Source organism: Pristiophorus japonicus, chromosome 2 (genome assembly GCF_044704955.1).
Source record: "Pristiophorus japonicus isolate sPriJap1 chromosome 2, sPriJap1.hap1, whole genome shotgun sequence".
Taxonomy (NCBI): domain Eukaryota; kingdom Metazoa; phylum Chordata; class Chondrichthyes; family Pristiophoridae; genus Pristiophorus; species Pristiophorus japonicus.
The window spans coordinates 123,470,961-123,485,697 of NC_091978.1; the positions used below are offsets into that span (position 1 = coordinate 123,470,961).

General features: G+C 43.8%; 1 protein-coding gene across 3 annotated transcripts in view; it reads right to left on the reverse strand.

The window, feature by feature from the left end:
* pde4d (phosphodiesterase 4D, cAMP-specific) overlaps positions 1 to 14,737 on the reverse strand; it is a 905,003-nt gene that overhangs the window by 333,107 nt on the left and 557,159 nt on the right. For 2 of the 3 annotated variants that reach the window (XM_070869194.1, XM_070869177.1), the window contains exon 1: positions 4,099 to 4,283. The exons of the other annotated variant lie outside the window; for it this stretch is intronic. In XM_070869194.1, coding sequence (XP_070725295.1) covers positions 4,099 to 4,184 — 86 coding nt within the window. In that variant the 5' untranslated portion in view covers positions 4,185 to 4,283. Of the gene's footprint in view, positions 1 to 4,098; positions 4,284 to 14,737 lie in introns of those variants that run through there. 3 annotated transcript variants of the gene reach the window in all.

A 14,737-nucleotide genomic window follows, 5' to 3' on the forward strand; every position in this document is an offset into this window, starting at 1 on the left:
TAGATAGATTTTTAACCAATAAGGGAATTAAGGGTTACAGGGAGCGGGCGGGTAAGTGGAGCTGAGTCCACGGCCAGATCAGCCATGATCTTATTGAATGGCGGAGCAGGCTCGAGGGGCTAGATGGTCTACTCCTGTTCCTAATTCTTATGTTCTTATGTTCAAACAAAAAGCAAAAAAAAACTGCAGAAACAGAAAATGCTGGAAACATTCAGCAGGTCAGGCAGCATCTGTGGAGAGAACATATGTGTTAATGTTTCAAATGTAGACTCTTTATCACAACTGAAACATTAACTCAAAACTAATACCAAACTGGAGGAACTACAAACAACTGTAAAAAGGCTGATCAAATACCAAACCACCTCGATAGACTGGTGATGGGCCGATGAGTGGTGGATGACATTTAATGTGGACAAATGCAAAATTCAGATTGAGAAAGGATAATCAATAATGGCAAATATAAGCTAAATAGTTTTATTCTACAGGCTACCACATGGGAGAGGGATTTGAGAGTACTGATGGATACATCGCCGAAGCCATCAGCACAGTGTGCAGCAGCAGTAAAGACAGCAAATAGAATCTTGGACTTGAGCCCAAGGAATAGAGCAAAATCACAGAAAGTGATTAGGTTTGTACAGAGAGCTGGCCCAGCACTAGTTGGAGTACAGAGTGCAATGCTGGTCACCATATTATGAGAAAGACATCCAGGCATTAGAGAGAGTGCAACATAATTTATAGCTGGGATTAAGCACCTGAGTTATGCAGAGGCTGGGAATGTTTACACTGGAGAAGAAGAGAAGTATCATGGGTGAATTTATTGAGGTATACACAATCTTAAAGATTATAGACAAGTTAGGCATCAATATGTTCAACATAGTCACAGATTCTACAAGAGAGCATAGCATCAAACACAGAAGTGGAAGGGTGAATAGACAGTTTAGATTTATTTAACTGCTTTATGGAGAGAGTGACGTATGAATGGAATGATATTGACTGCCAAGGGAGGCAGTGGGAGCAGAACAAATCAGAAAATTCAAGAGAGAGTGGATAAGTTCCTAGTGCCAAATTTGATGGAGGGATATGCGAGGTATCATGGGATATGATACTGCCGTTGAGTTATTTGATTAAGGAACAGAGAGGGTGGATAAGGGTTGTGTGGTTGATGTGTGTATGGACTTTCAGAAGGCATTGTGATAAAGTACCACATAAGACGTTAACAAAATTGAATCCCATGGGATTAAAGGGGCAGTGGCTATGTGGATACAAAATTGGCTCGGACAGAAAGCAGAGAACAGTGTGAACGATTGTTTTTCAAACTGGAGGTAAGATTGCAGTGGTGTTCCCCAGGGACTGGCATTAAGACCATTACTCGTTTTGATGTATATTGATGACCTGGATTTGGGTATAGAAGGCATAATTTCAAAATTTGTAGATGACACAAAACTAAGAAATGTAGTAAACAGTGAGCAGGATAGTAATAGACTTCATAAGGACATACACAGACTGGTAAAATGGGCAGACTCCTAGCAGATGACATTTAATCCAAAGAAGTGCAAAGTAATGCATTTGGAAAGAAGAATAAGGAGAGGCAATATAAACTAAATGGTACAATTTTAAATGCGGTGCAGGAACAGGGGGTGTGTGTACACAAGTCCTTGAAGGACGCAGAACAATTTGAGAATGTTGTTTTAAAAAATCTTAAACTTAACTAAACTAGCCATATAAATGTGGCTACAAGAGCAGGCCAGAGGCTGGGGATTCTGCGGCTTACTTGAAGGGGAGAAATTTGCAGGGCTATGGGGAAAGAGCAGGGGATTGGGACTAATTGGATTGCTCTTTCAAAGAGCCAGCACAGATACGATGGACTGAATGGCCTCCTTCTGTTTCCATATAATTAATGCTTCGATAATATTTCCTAGACACTGGACTGGCTGGATGAAATACAATAGTCGTTTCTGATCTTGTACATTCCTATGTTCCTGACAGACATGATATGATGCTAAATAATGCAAGTTCTTTTCTCTTTTGAAATCCTAACGACTTTGCAACTCACTTCTAGGATAAGGGTGTCACAATACACTATATAAAGAAAATTCTCATGATATTCCACTGAGCTATAACGAGTCGGAAAATCCCAGATCTCATCTCTGGTCTGTGCTGAGTTAACTGATCTCAGTAAGGATAGTAAGGATTAGGGCACTATAATTGACATAAGTGTCACTGAGCATGTAAGGGAGGAAAAAGTGAAATTAGACAGGAGTCCTACCCCTGGTCTTTGCTGTAAAGTGTGTATGTGTGGACATCAGACAAGGACAGGGCTGGATGCAGATAGGTCGCTGTCACTCATTATCTATGCTTACACATGAACAATGTTCATTTGGGCAACATTTCTGAGAGGTGCAATTGTCTGTGGAACCATGCTCCATGCAGACATCACTATGTGTAGTAGATGAGGGACCAAAACATATTCCCCATAAATACATCAACTTCATCAGTATTATCACCCAGATCACTGATAGCAATGCAAAATAAGTTCTGGCATTTAGTTAGGGTGACTATATGTCCCCATTTTCCAAGTGAGGTGCTATGTCCCCAGGCAAACAATGTACCCAGAAGAGTCCCCGGTTGACCAAACTTGTCCTCGAAGTGTACCCCTGGGCACTAAGTGTACCCCCCTGAGCTGTCAGTTTGCAGTTCTAAGGCTAAATTAAACAATAACATGTACAATGGTCAGAGTGACTCATTGCGCCTGCACGACTGGGCGGTCTTTCTGCACACATGCCAGTTGTTTTTTCTGATTGTCGGAAGTGCCTGGGAGCACGGCAATCGGAGCAGTGAGGGAGAGACCGCGGAAGAGGGCCCGGCCACAGTCACTGGGGGACGAGGGCGTGCTAATCGTAGACACTGTGGCGGGAACAGGTGTGACCTCGGTTACGGGGGGAGGGGGGGGGATCAGGTGTGACATCGGTCACTGCAGGGGAGAGGTCAGGTGTCTGAGCGCGCTTCAATAGTGTAACGTCACATCCGCGGTCATTGTATGCACATTTGTTTTGCATTTGTAGTGTGTATGTGCAACTATTAAAATATAGGCTGAAAAAAAATTGCCTCGCTACACTGCGCAACCTACATTTCCGTTCTGGCACCTTTGCTGTACTCCCGGATTCCGTTTAGAAAATATGGTCACCCTACATAGAGTGCTGTTGAAAATTTATGCTCTTTTTCAAATTACTGATTGTATTGATTATTGTGTTAATGCCACAAAGTACAACATACAATGTGAAAATAGCAATATAGCAACATATCAAAATTATCCCAATTACCTGTGTGAATTTCCAGAAACATGTTTCCTGGACAAGCTATCTATTAATTACAAATTAATGAGGTCGAGTTTAACTGCAAAAAGAACAATTACTGATCAAATCTGACCCAATTGGGACGATGAATGATCTCTGGCACACAGCTACATAAACAGACATAATCACTGTTGCCTAACATCGCATGAAACAGATGAAATGTTTTAAACTTTTTTTCTCTGCAATATGTTTTCCTTCGACGTTCTTAAACCGAATGTTCTTATACTGGATTTTCTTCTGGGACCATTCGATACAATAAATATTAGACAAGAAAAAATTCCGATTCTGCAATAGTAAAAACTTTTCCTTAAAAAAATGGTTTATCGGAATGTTTGTTTGTGCAGTAATGGAAATACTTGCAGCTTCGTTCAACTGCAGAAGGGTTGGACATGGGGGACTTGTAAAGCGCAGTGAATTCCCAAATGTTTGACATGGTTGCCCTCCCTGATCATCGTGTCTGGTGAACAGACATTTCTCTTGCCCTGGGAAGAAACTGTCGATAGAAGCGATGTAGGGAGAGGGGGGAGGAGGAGTACTGCAGTTAGAGGCTTCACCAACTTCTCTCAGAAGCTACTCGTGGCTAAAGCACTAATGGAGTGAACGAGGTGAAGCTGCAAGTCCCATGAATTAAAGCCGGGAAACAGGTTGGCTTTTCATGTCAGAAAAAAAAACAGGAAATACAAAAGGGGTGGAAACGAGCTCTGAGGAAACAGCCGGCGCCAGTAACGTGTAAAAGAGACTTTACCCAAGACAATCGGAGATCCTTAAGGAATCGAAAGTTCTTAAGGAGCTGGTCGATCGCGACCGCGGTTTCATAACGATGTGGCTCATGGTGCTCCCGCCAGGATCCAGGGCGCAGGCTCGCTGTCGTCCCTCGCAACTCGTTACATTTTATTTCCTTGTCTCAATACCACAGCTCCGAAAGATGGCTCTGACCCCCCCCCCCCCCCCCGAGCTGTTTCTTCATACAACGCCGAATTACTCAAGCATTAACTGTTAGGAAGTGACAGCTCTGCCCTTGCCTGCCCAAGGCGCGCCACTCTTTGCTGGCGTCTATTCTGGGTCACCGCTGGAGCCCGGCTGGGCTTGCTTTTCCTGAGAGAGCCGCTTGCCTCTCCCGATCGATGGGAGAAGCGCACATGTTCGGGGACACCTCCGCCTTTGCATCGGGGACAGTCCGAGTGAAGTGAGTGAGTCAAGGCTGCCGGAACAAAAAGATCACATTCTCACTCCGCCGGGCTCGCTGTCCAAGAAGTAGCTGGAGATAAATGTTTGGTTCCGCGCGACGTGCTGCTGGACTCTTAGTTTCTCATTATTCCCGCCTCCTTTCACCATTTCGATGATGACTCCAGGCGATGCAAACTCCAGCAGAGTCTGATCTACTCAGTCCCAAACACACTTTCCTAATGCCCCCTCCCCTCCCCTTGACGTAAACAGCAGAGAAGCAGCAGCAGCTTTTACACACCAGAAAAGCCTTCACAGGAAGGCAGAATTCTGCTTGCAATGATCGCGCCCGTTCCGGGCTTTCGGGGAACAGCTGGCAGTCCGTTAGCTCAGAGCAAGTGCCGCTGGAGCCAGGCATTCCGCACACACGGTGGGATTGTCCTGCACAGGGCAGTGGTGTGCACTTGCTTCTTTTCCTCGTGCCGATGTCGGCCTTTTGGGTTATCCTATTAGTGAACGGAATAACCAGGTACCAGAGGTTTCTGTCAAAGATTTCCGAAAACTGGCTGCATTATAATTCTGGTATCGAACTTTTTATGGGTCATCCCGCCACATTCGAATAAGTCAAGCCCCATCACTATGGCCACAATACATCATTATCATCATCATATGCGGTCCCTCCAACGAGGATGACTTGCTTCCACATGAGTTCACAGATGTTTCAATGAAGAACCAGATGTTCCAGTCCTGAACTCCAATTGAGGGGGTGTAAGATGCCTGCGCGTGGATTTTTTGAATGTGTGGTGACCTTGCTCATGAGCCACCACACGGGCTTGACAGAGCTAGCCCTTAATCCAGTGGCAAGGGTTAACCAGGATGATTGGCGATATGTGTGCTGCACAGACCTAGTGCGCACACATATCGCAATGTGGGCTGGCCCATGCTGCCCCTGGGCCCTCGGCTCTTCTGGGTCCCGTACTCTCATTCGCCGCACCTCCACCACGATCTCTCGCCGCTCCTCCGTCACAAACATTCACCGCACCTCTGCCACGATCTCTCGCCGCACCTCCGCACCAAGCATTCGCCGAACCTCTGTCACGATCACCCACCAAATCTCAGCCACAATCCCTCAACACTCTTCCGGCCTGATCACAAGTCTGCCGCAACCTTCCCACTCCTCTGCTGTACCAGTGCCCCGCCAATGCTCCTGCCCACGCTCCAAACGGTGACCTGCGTCCTGATGACGTCACCCAGTCGCCACCTCAAAGCCATCTCACATTTGTGTCACAACGCGCTGGAAGCTGCAGTGGCATGACCACAATACACGCAAATGCGGACATCAGAAGTTCTGTCATTCCTGTTTGCATCAGCTGCCATTATTTAACTTTACCTCAGCTTGAGCCGCAAAGTGTTCGATATTTATTGTTGTCTCCCAACACTATGGGCCCATATTTCCGCCTCCAGTAAGTACAACATTTTGATTTTCCAATGTCTTGCAAGAACATACATCAGCAGGAATGCTTTACAGGACATTAACATTCTGCAGGGTACAGATGGCACCGGAAAACCACTTGAAAAACCTCTAGTCGCATCATGCCTCTGGCTTGGTTAATGTTTTGGCTAAAACTCCCAGCATCTATTATACTAAGTATGGGAATGTTATATAATCTTTTAAAAAAAGTAAACTATTCCAAGAATTAAAACATTTTAAAAAGTCAGAGAGCTGGTTTCACAGAATTTTGTGTTTAGTTTGTCAGTTTTACTTTTAGATATACATAGAATTACATAGAATATACAGCACAGAAACAGGCCATTCGGCCCAACTCATGCGTGCTGGTGTTTATACTCCACACGACTCTCTTCCCATTCCATTTGCCTCATCTCAGCCCTTCAACATATCTTCCTATTCCTTTTTTCTCATCGACTCATCTAGTTTCCTTTTGATCTATGTATTAGCTGAAGAAGGGAGAAATCGGAGATAAAAAGGCTAGGAGAGAGAAAATTGTCAGATGCAGAAAAAACTGTTTTCAACAACTTGCATTTATACAGTTCTGGCAGCTTACACTTTTTTCCAAAAAAGAGAAAATTATGTAACAAGAGTAAACTGAGCAGCATTAAAGTATGAATATTTTCAGTAAAAGAAGTCGGGACACAAACCAATTACGTGGCTTGAAAGATCGCAGCATTTTAGGTTTAAGTGAGTTCCGTGCGCAACTATAATACACCCAAGTCTTCTCGATCCTTCATGTCTGTCCATTAAGCCATCCATCTGAATAATTCTCCACAACCACCACAAAGCTGGCCAGGAACCCAATTCACAAATGTCAGTTTCCTCCTGTTGCGCTTTTTCAGGGTGGGGGAGTCTCTTAACATTGCAACCAGATTTTCAAGCATCGCAGGAAACAAAGTAACTTTTTGAGTGTTTTTTAATTGCAATATTTTGAGTGTTTTAAAAAAAATTTGTACCCACTGAGATTTGCTCTGTATTTTTATGTCATAAGTCCTGTTAAAAATTAAAAAGGTTCCATGTTTGGAGGTTCTCAAATATGCTGTGCCTAATGTGCATTAATGATGGTTAAACATGTTGAATTTTAAGGCTCAAAGATGAAATATACTGGTGTGCATTCGACATTTCCTTGGGCCCCAATCATTTACATTGATTTATGCCATTTTAAATTTGGGTGTATTCTAATGCGATTGAGAGGACACTTGGGTATAACTTGACACCAGCAAAATGAGAGAAGCAATAGATGGATATTTGAGTCTAACCTAAATCCCAGTGTATTTATCTCTCAACCAACATCACAAAAACAGATTATCTGGTCATTATCTCATTGCTGTTTGTAGAACCTTGCTATACACAAATTAGCTGCTATGTTTCTGTTATGTATTAATGTGTGGGGGTCACCAAACACCAGAGGGCGCCGCGGTCGGAGGTCATCGGGCTGTACGCATGTGGCATGTGTTTGGTCACCTGTATATAAGCTGGGTATCTTTGTCATGCAGGCACTCTCAGGCTGGAATAAAGATGGTTCAGGTTGCACCTGAGTGAGTTTACAGTAACCAGACTCTTGAGTCATTACAATTGGTGACTAGGTAATTTAAGAATCTGACGTCGTTTTCGGGCAGAGCTGCTTACGCGAAACCTGCCGCTGCTCAGAGCCCACCAACTGGTTCGAACCAGATTTCATCCTGTTGGCATTGTGGGGGCAATCATCGGCATCATCAGTGTTGGTTCAGACAATACTCATGTAATGGATATTCGAAAGTGGGGCATCCTCACAGGATGTGTCCACAATGGAGCAAGCGTGGTGCAGCTCACCACATGGTTGATGAGGACCAGTTCAGTGATGGCCCGGATATGCAACTCGAGGAGGAAGTGCATGGACTGTATTCATCCCTGAGCAAGAGCCAGCCGATAATCATTAATGTGAAGCTGAATGGTGTGTCTGTATCAATGGAGCTGGACACGGGTGCGAGCCAGTCAATAATGAGCCAAAGGAGATTCAACAAGCTGTGGGACACTAAGGCTGTGAAACCGGAGCTGAATCCAGTCAATGCCAGTTTGCGTACTTACACTAAGGAACTCATATCAGTGCTCGGCAGTGCAGCAATCAAGGTGTCATATGACGGTGTGGTTCACGAGCTACCATTATGGATCATCCCAGGTAATAGTCTAATGCTGTTCGGCAGGAATTGGCTTGAGAAAATCAAGCTGAACTGGAATGATGTCAAGATGTTGTCCTCAGTGGATGGTACTTTGTGTGCTCAAGTATTGAAAAAGTTTCCTTCTTTGTTTGAACCGGGCATTGGTAATTTTATGGATGCCAAGGTGCAGATGGACTCCAATGCAAGGACTGTCTATCACAAAGCTCAGTCTGTTCCGTGCATGATGAGGGAGAAGGTTGAAAGGTTGAAATTGAGCTTGACAGACTCCAGCGTGAAGGGATCATATCACCGGTCGAGTTTAACGAGTGGGCTAGTCCCATTGTTCCTGTGTTGAAGAGTGATGACACTGTCAGGATTTGTGGAGACTACAAGGTTATGATTAACCGATTTTCAAAACAGGATCAGTATCCGTTACCGGGAGATGATGACCTGTTCGCCATGCTAGCTGGTGGAAAGTCATTCTTTCATCGGCCTATATGACCCAGGAGCTTGTCGACATTGCGAAGAAACTCACCTGCATCAACACCAATAAAGGACTGTTCATCTACAACAGGTGTCCTTTTGGGCTGCAGCTATATTTCAGAGGAATATGGAGAGTTTACTGAAGTCCGTTCCTAGAACTGGCGTGTTTCAAGATGACATTCTGGTCACAGATTGCGACACTGCTGAACATCTGAACAATCTTGAAGAAGTCCTACAGCGTCTGGACAAAGTGGGACTCAGGCTGAAACGCTCGGTGTGTCTTCATGGCACCTAAAGTCAAATTCCTTGGGAGGAAGATTGCTGCTGATGGCATCAGGCCTACTAATTCGAAAACTGAGGTAATCAAAAATGCACCCAGGCCTCAGAACGTGACGGAGCTGCATTCGTTCCATGGGCTACTCAACTACTTTGGTAATTTCTTACCCAGATTGAGCAGTTTACTAGAGCCAATGCATGTGTTACTAAGAAAAGGCGACAACTGGATCTGGGGTGTGTTTCAAGATAGAGCCTTTGAGAAAGCCAAGAATCTGCTATGTTCAAACAAGTTGCTTCTTCATTATGATCAGTGTAAGCGTCTTGTATTGGTCTGTGATGCTTCATCATATGGGGTTGGCTGCGTACTCCAACAAGCAAATGAATCGGGCAAGCTACAACCTGTTGTGTATGCTTCGAGAAGTCTGTCTAAAGCGGGAAGAGCTTACAGTATGATAGAGAAAGAAGTTTTGGCCTGTATGTATGGGGGAAAAAAAATGCACCAGTACCTGTTTTGTCTTCGTTTTGAACTAGAAACGGATCACAAGCCACTCACTTCATTGTTTGCGGAAAATAAAGGTAATAATAACAATGCATTGTCCCACATTCAAAGATGGGCGCTGACATTGTCTGCCTATGATTACATCCTCCATCACAGACCTGGTACTGAGAATTGTGCCAATGCACTGAGTCTTCTGCCCTTACCCACAAGTGAGATGGAGACGCCTCAACCTGCAGATCTACTATTAGTAATGGATGTTTTTGAGAGTGAAGGAACCCCTGTCACTGCTCAACAAGTTAGGATCTGGATCAGCCATGGCCCTATTTTATCAGTTGTGAAACGGTGTGTACTCAGTTGTGATTGGTCTGCCATACCTATGGAGATGCGTGAGGAGACCAAACCTTACAACCATCACAAGAATGAGCTGTCCATTCAGTCAGACTGTTTACAGTGGAGTAATCGTGTAATCATGCCGAAGAAAGGTCAAGAAAAATTTGTACGTGAACTTCATAGCACTCATTCTGGTATTGTCATGATGAAGTCCATTGCTAGGTCTCATGTATGGTGGCCTGGAATTAATTCTGATCTGGAATCATGCATGCATCAGTGCAATACCTGCATGCAGCTAAGTAAAGTACCAGCGGAATTGCCGCTGAGTCTTTGGTCGTGACCATCCAATCCATGGTCGAGGATCCACACTGATTTTGCGGGCCCGTTACTAGGAAAGATGTTTTTTGTCGTAGTAGATGCACATTCTAAATGGATAAAGTGTGTTATTATATCATCCAGCACATCTACAGCTACCATTGAGAGCTTTCGTATCATGTTTGCTACTCATGGTTTGCCTGACATTGTTGTGAGCGACAACGGATCTTGCTTCACAAGTCTTGGGTTCCAGGAGTTCATGAAACTCAATGGCATCAGACATGTGAGATCAGCTCCATTCAAGCCTGCTTCTAATGGTCAAGCAGAACGTGCCATTCAAATGATCAAGAAAAGTATGAAATGTGTGAACTCAGGGCTCACTGCAGAGACGGTTGTCATGTATGTTGCTCAGTTACAGGTCAAGACCTCATACTCTTACTGGGGTTCCTCCTGCTGAACTACTGATGAAGAGAAATCTCAAGAGCAGGCTTTCTCTTGTTCATCCTGATTTGAAGGATCGTGTTGAAAACAGACGTCAAAGTCAGCAATGGTGTCATGATCGTGTTGCCGTGTCACGTGACATCTCAGTCAACGATCCAGTTTATGTACTGAACTATGGTCAAGGTCCAAAGTGGATCACCGGCACTGTTACAGCCAAGGAGGGTAACAGAGTGTTTATTGTCATGCTCAAGAATGGGCAAACATGCAGGAAACACCTTGACCAGGTTAAACTGTGGCACACAGATGAACTGGAACCGAGTGAGGAAGATGCAGTCAGTGACCAACCAACCATGTTCACTCATCAGAGGACTCTGCTGACATTACTGACTCTGAACCTTCAGTCTCTGATGTGGTCATGACCACTCCCATCAGATCGGCTACTCAGCCCTCAGTCTCAACGGACTCAGAACGCTCACCCAGAGCCAAAATTGAACTGAGACGATCAACTCGTGAGAGGAAAGCCCCAGACTGTCTTAATTTGTAAAAAGACTGTTGTTAAGATTTTAAAAGAGGGATGTTGTTATGTTTTAATGCTTGGGGGTCACCAGACACCAGAGGGCACCGCGGTCGGAGGTCATTGGGCTGTACGCAAGTGGCATGTGTGCTTGGTCACTTGTATATAAGCTGGGTGTCTTTGTCATGCAGGCACTCTCGGGCTGGAATAAAGATGGATCAGGTTGCACCTGAGTGAGTTTACAGTAACCAGACCCTTGAGTCATTACAGTTTCCTACATTACAACAGTGACTGCATTTTGAAAAAGAAAAAGCACTTCATTGCCTGTAAAGCACTTTGGGAAATCCCAAGGTTGTGATAGGTGCTATATAAATGCAAGCCTTTTTTCTCTTAATCAGATCTTGGCTGATTTGTACCTCAGCTCGATTAACCCACCTTTGATCCACATGCCTTGATACCCTTACATAATAAAAACCATTCACTCTCAGTCTTAAAATGTTTAATTGACCCAGAATCCACAGCCTTTTTGGGAGGGCAGCATTCCATATTTCTGCTATCTTGTGTACAAAAGTGCTTCCTGATTTCACTCCTAAATGCTCTCGTTCTAAAGTTTTCCTTCCTTGCTCTGGACTCCCCTACCAGAGAAAATAGTGGGGCCTAAATTCATTAGCGCCCCAAACCAGGGACAATTCCACAGCAAGCAGCGATGGCATACCAGAACAGAGGCCTGAGTAACAAACTAACTTTGTCCTAAAGCTTCGTCATCATAATTCAGGCGAGCTGCGGGCAATCTAGTGGGAACTTGTGCATCACAAGCTCTGAATACTCTAAACGTATTTATTAATCCGGGTCTGAAATGAATGCAGGAGCTTCATTTCAGAATTAAAATGAACTAATTTCAGTAGTGTACAAGGGCTGCCTAAAAAAAAAGTTCCTGACCAATTTAGCAGTGTGCTGAACACATGTGCAAATCAGGATCAAGCATCTGCTCTGCTAAATTAGTTATCATCACATCCGTTTTACACCACCAAAATTAGGTCTCAGTTTCTCTATCAAATCACTTTATCATTTTAAATACCTCAATTAGATTATCCTTCGACCTTCTAAACTCAAGAGCAGACAAGCGACATTGATGCAACCTGTCCTCATAATTTATCTCTTTAAGCACCGGTATCACTCTGGTGAATCTGCACTGTACTTCCTCCAAGACAAATATATCTTCCCTGAGGTGTGGTGCCCAAAACTGATTGTAGTACTCCAGCTGAGGAACCACCTATTCAACCTATTCTTAAACGATTACATAGGCCATAATTCTGCCGGCACTCAGAGGGCAGGTTTGGGGGTGGGTCCAAAATATAAAACATTGACAGCGGGTCATCAGCCCGCTGTCAACCTGCCTCCACGTCAGTTTCCCAAGTGCTGGGTCTGTCTGCACTTTACAGACCTGAAACCAAGCAGCAGGGGAGCCAATTGACATCATTAAGAGCTTGTTAAAAGGTACTTAAACAGCATTTTACCATGCACTTACGATTTTTACAGCTTTTTCACAAGGTTACGGGGAGAGGGCGGGTAAGTGGAGCTGAGTCCACGGACAAATCAGCCACGATCTTGTTGAATGGCGGAGCAGGCTCGAGGGGCTAGATGGCCTACTCCTGTTCCTAATCCTTATGTTCTTATGTTTCCAGCACTCGGGGATCATATCAGGCAAGTAAGTCGGGTTTTCAATGACTCTCCATTCCTCTGAATAGTTGACAGCTGCAAAAGTGGTATAAAAGCTACCATTTCTTAGCTGTTCACTTTGCAATGTTAGAAGCTGGAGCCTTCAGGTTTTGGAATACACTTTTCAACCTTATGCAGGTTGGAAGTATTTGGAGTAAACTTTCTATCCACTGTCAGCTCCTTGGAGCAAGCTCTCTCACCATTGACACTTCGCTTCTGTCATCTCAACTTCAGCTGCTTTCTATTCCGGCAGCATCAGTGCCCTTGAAACTATCTCACCTCAGAATCCCAACATCAATATCACCAACAACAACACCAACCTTCTCCATAATCAACTGACAGGACAGAGGACATCAGCACCTGACCACATCGCTGCCCGGGAGGCCAGATGCTGTACATACCAAATGATGTACCAGGTTGGTACCACTCCACAGCAGCACCATAAAGCAACCCTGCAATGACCAAGCCATTCCTTTCACACTCATCACCATTGTAGGGGGTACCGTTATGTCTCAGCATTCACTACAATTCATAGGCAACTTCCAAAGATACTTAGAAATCTGTTCAAGAAGGCAAAGTGTTGAAAATAAAGATTTCAATGTTAGGCAACACATTAGCAGAAACTCTACATGAACATTGGCTAAAAGATCTAAGTGCCTACCCTTGTGTATTGTTAGTCGGTATAATTGGACAAGGATGAGGGTGAGTGTGAGGTATGGCTAGTGAGATGGGAATGTGATAATGTACATAACGAGGGATGAGTGAAGGTGCAAGGTAAGTTGGTGTAAGGATGTGCAGGGTAGGAAAGGCAGAATGATGGGGATGTGATGAGTAGCACAGCAGAATGAGATGAGTGTGGCTTTGTAGTAACGTTTTGTGATCTACTGAGATCATTGAAAGGTTTGCACCACAGCTGCCTGGTCCTCCTGATGACATCCATGCTTGGGCCCTCCTGTGCAATGTGCAACCAGGCTGCGTACGTCTTCTGGAGAAAACAAAAGGTTCCCACTGGCACAGTTTTGCCAATTATTCTTCTAGAGACAGAAATGTTGTCGTCACTCGCTCTAATTTAAATTCACAGGAATGTAGTTGCATACTTCTTCCTCCCTAGAAAGTACAGTACTTCAGTCTCTTGATGCTGACTTTTTCTCATTGAATAGGAAGTTTGAGAGAGAAGATAAGTGTATCTGTGAAGGGGAAATTAGAAGGATCAAAGCACTTGGATATAAGTTAGTTAAGTTATAAAAATTCTCCGAATAGACATGTTTTCTTTTTATTGCACTTTCTCCAGTTCCAACATCACTTAGGAAGCCATTTGGCTGACATCAGTTATGCAAATGCGATAATCTTCTATTTATTTAAGGTGAAATGGTCCCTTTTAAAAAATAACAATCACTGTATTTTAATGTGATTGATTTAAAGTGAAGTGCTTTGGTATGTTTCTGGGATATATGATAGGGCACTGTATAAATTCAAGTTTTTTTTCTATTGTTTTATTTACTTGAATCACTGACTGCAATATGCAACAAAATGACTTTAATGCCAACAGATCTACACCAGAGGTCGATGACCCTAAAACGTTAACTCTATTTCTCTCTCCACAGATACGACCTGACCTGCTAAGTATTTCCAGCATCCGCACTATTTTGCTTTTGTACACTAGAAGTGTTATCTGTTATGACTGACAAATAGAGGAACCAAAAACAGAAAAAGAATCGTAATCCAGAAGTACAGATTTGTAGCGTCACATTACCGATAAGGATATAAATACCCATATTTGCAGAAATACATTTTTAAAAAATGGATACAGACAAGAAATTCTGTTTTGAATGACAAATAGGGAATGCTCGCTTTTCTCCAAAAGACCACCGAAGTATATGTATAGTTTTTTTTTAAACTTGAAAACAGTTTAAGTGTCAGCCAACAACAACACCAACAACAGTATATAGAGCACTACCACCAGCATTAAGCTGGCAGTACAAACAATGCACCATG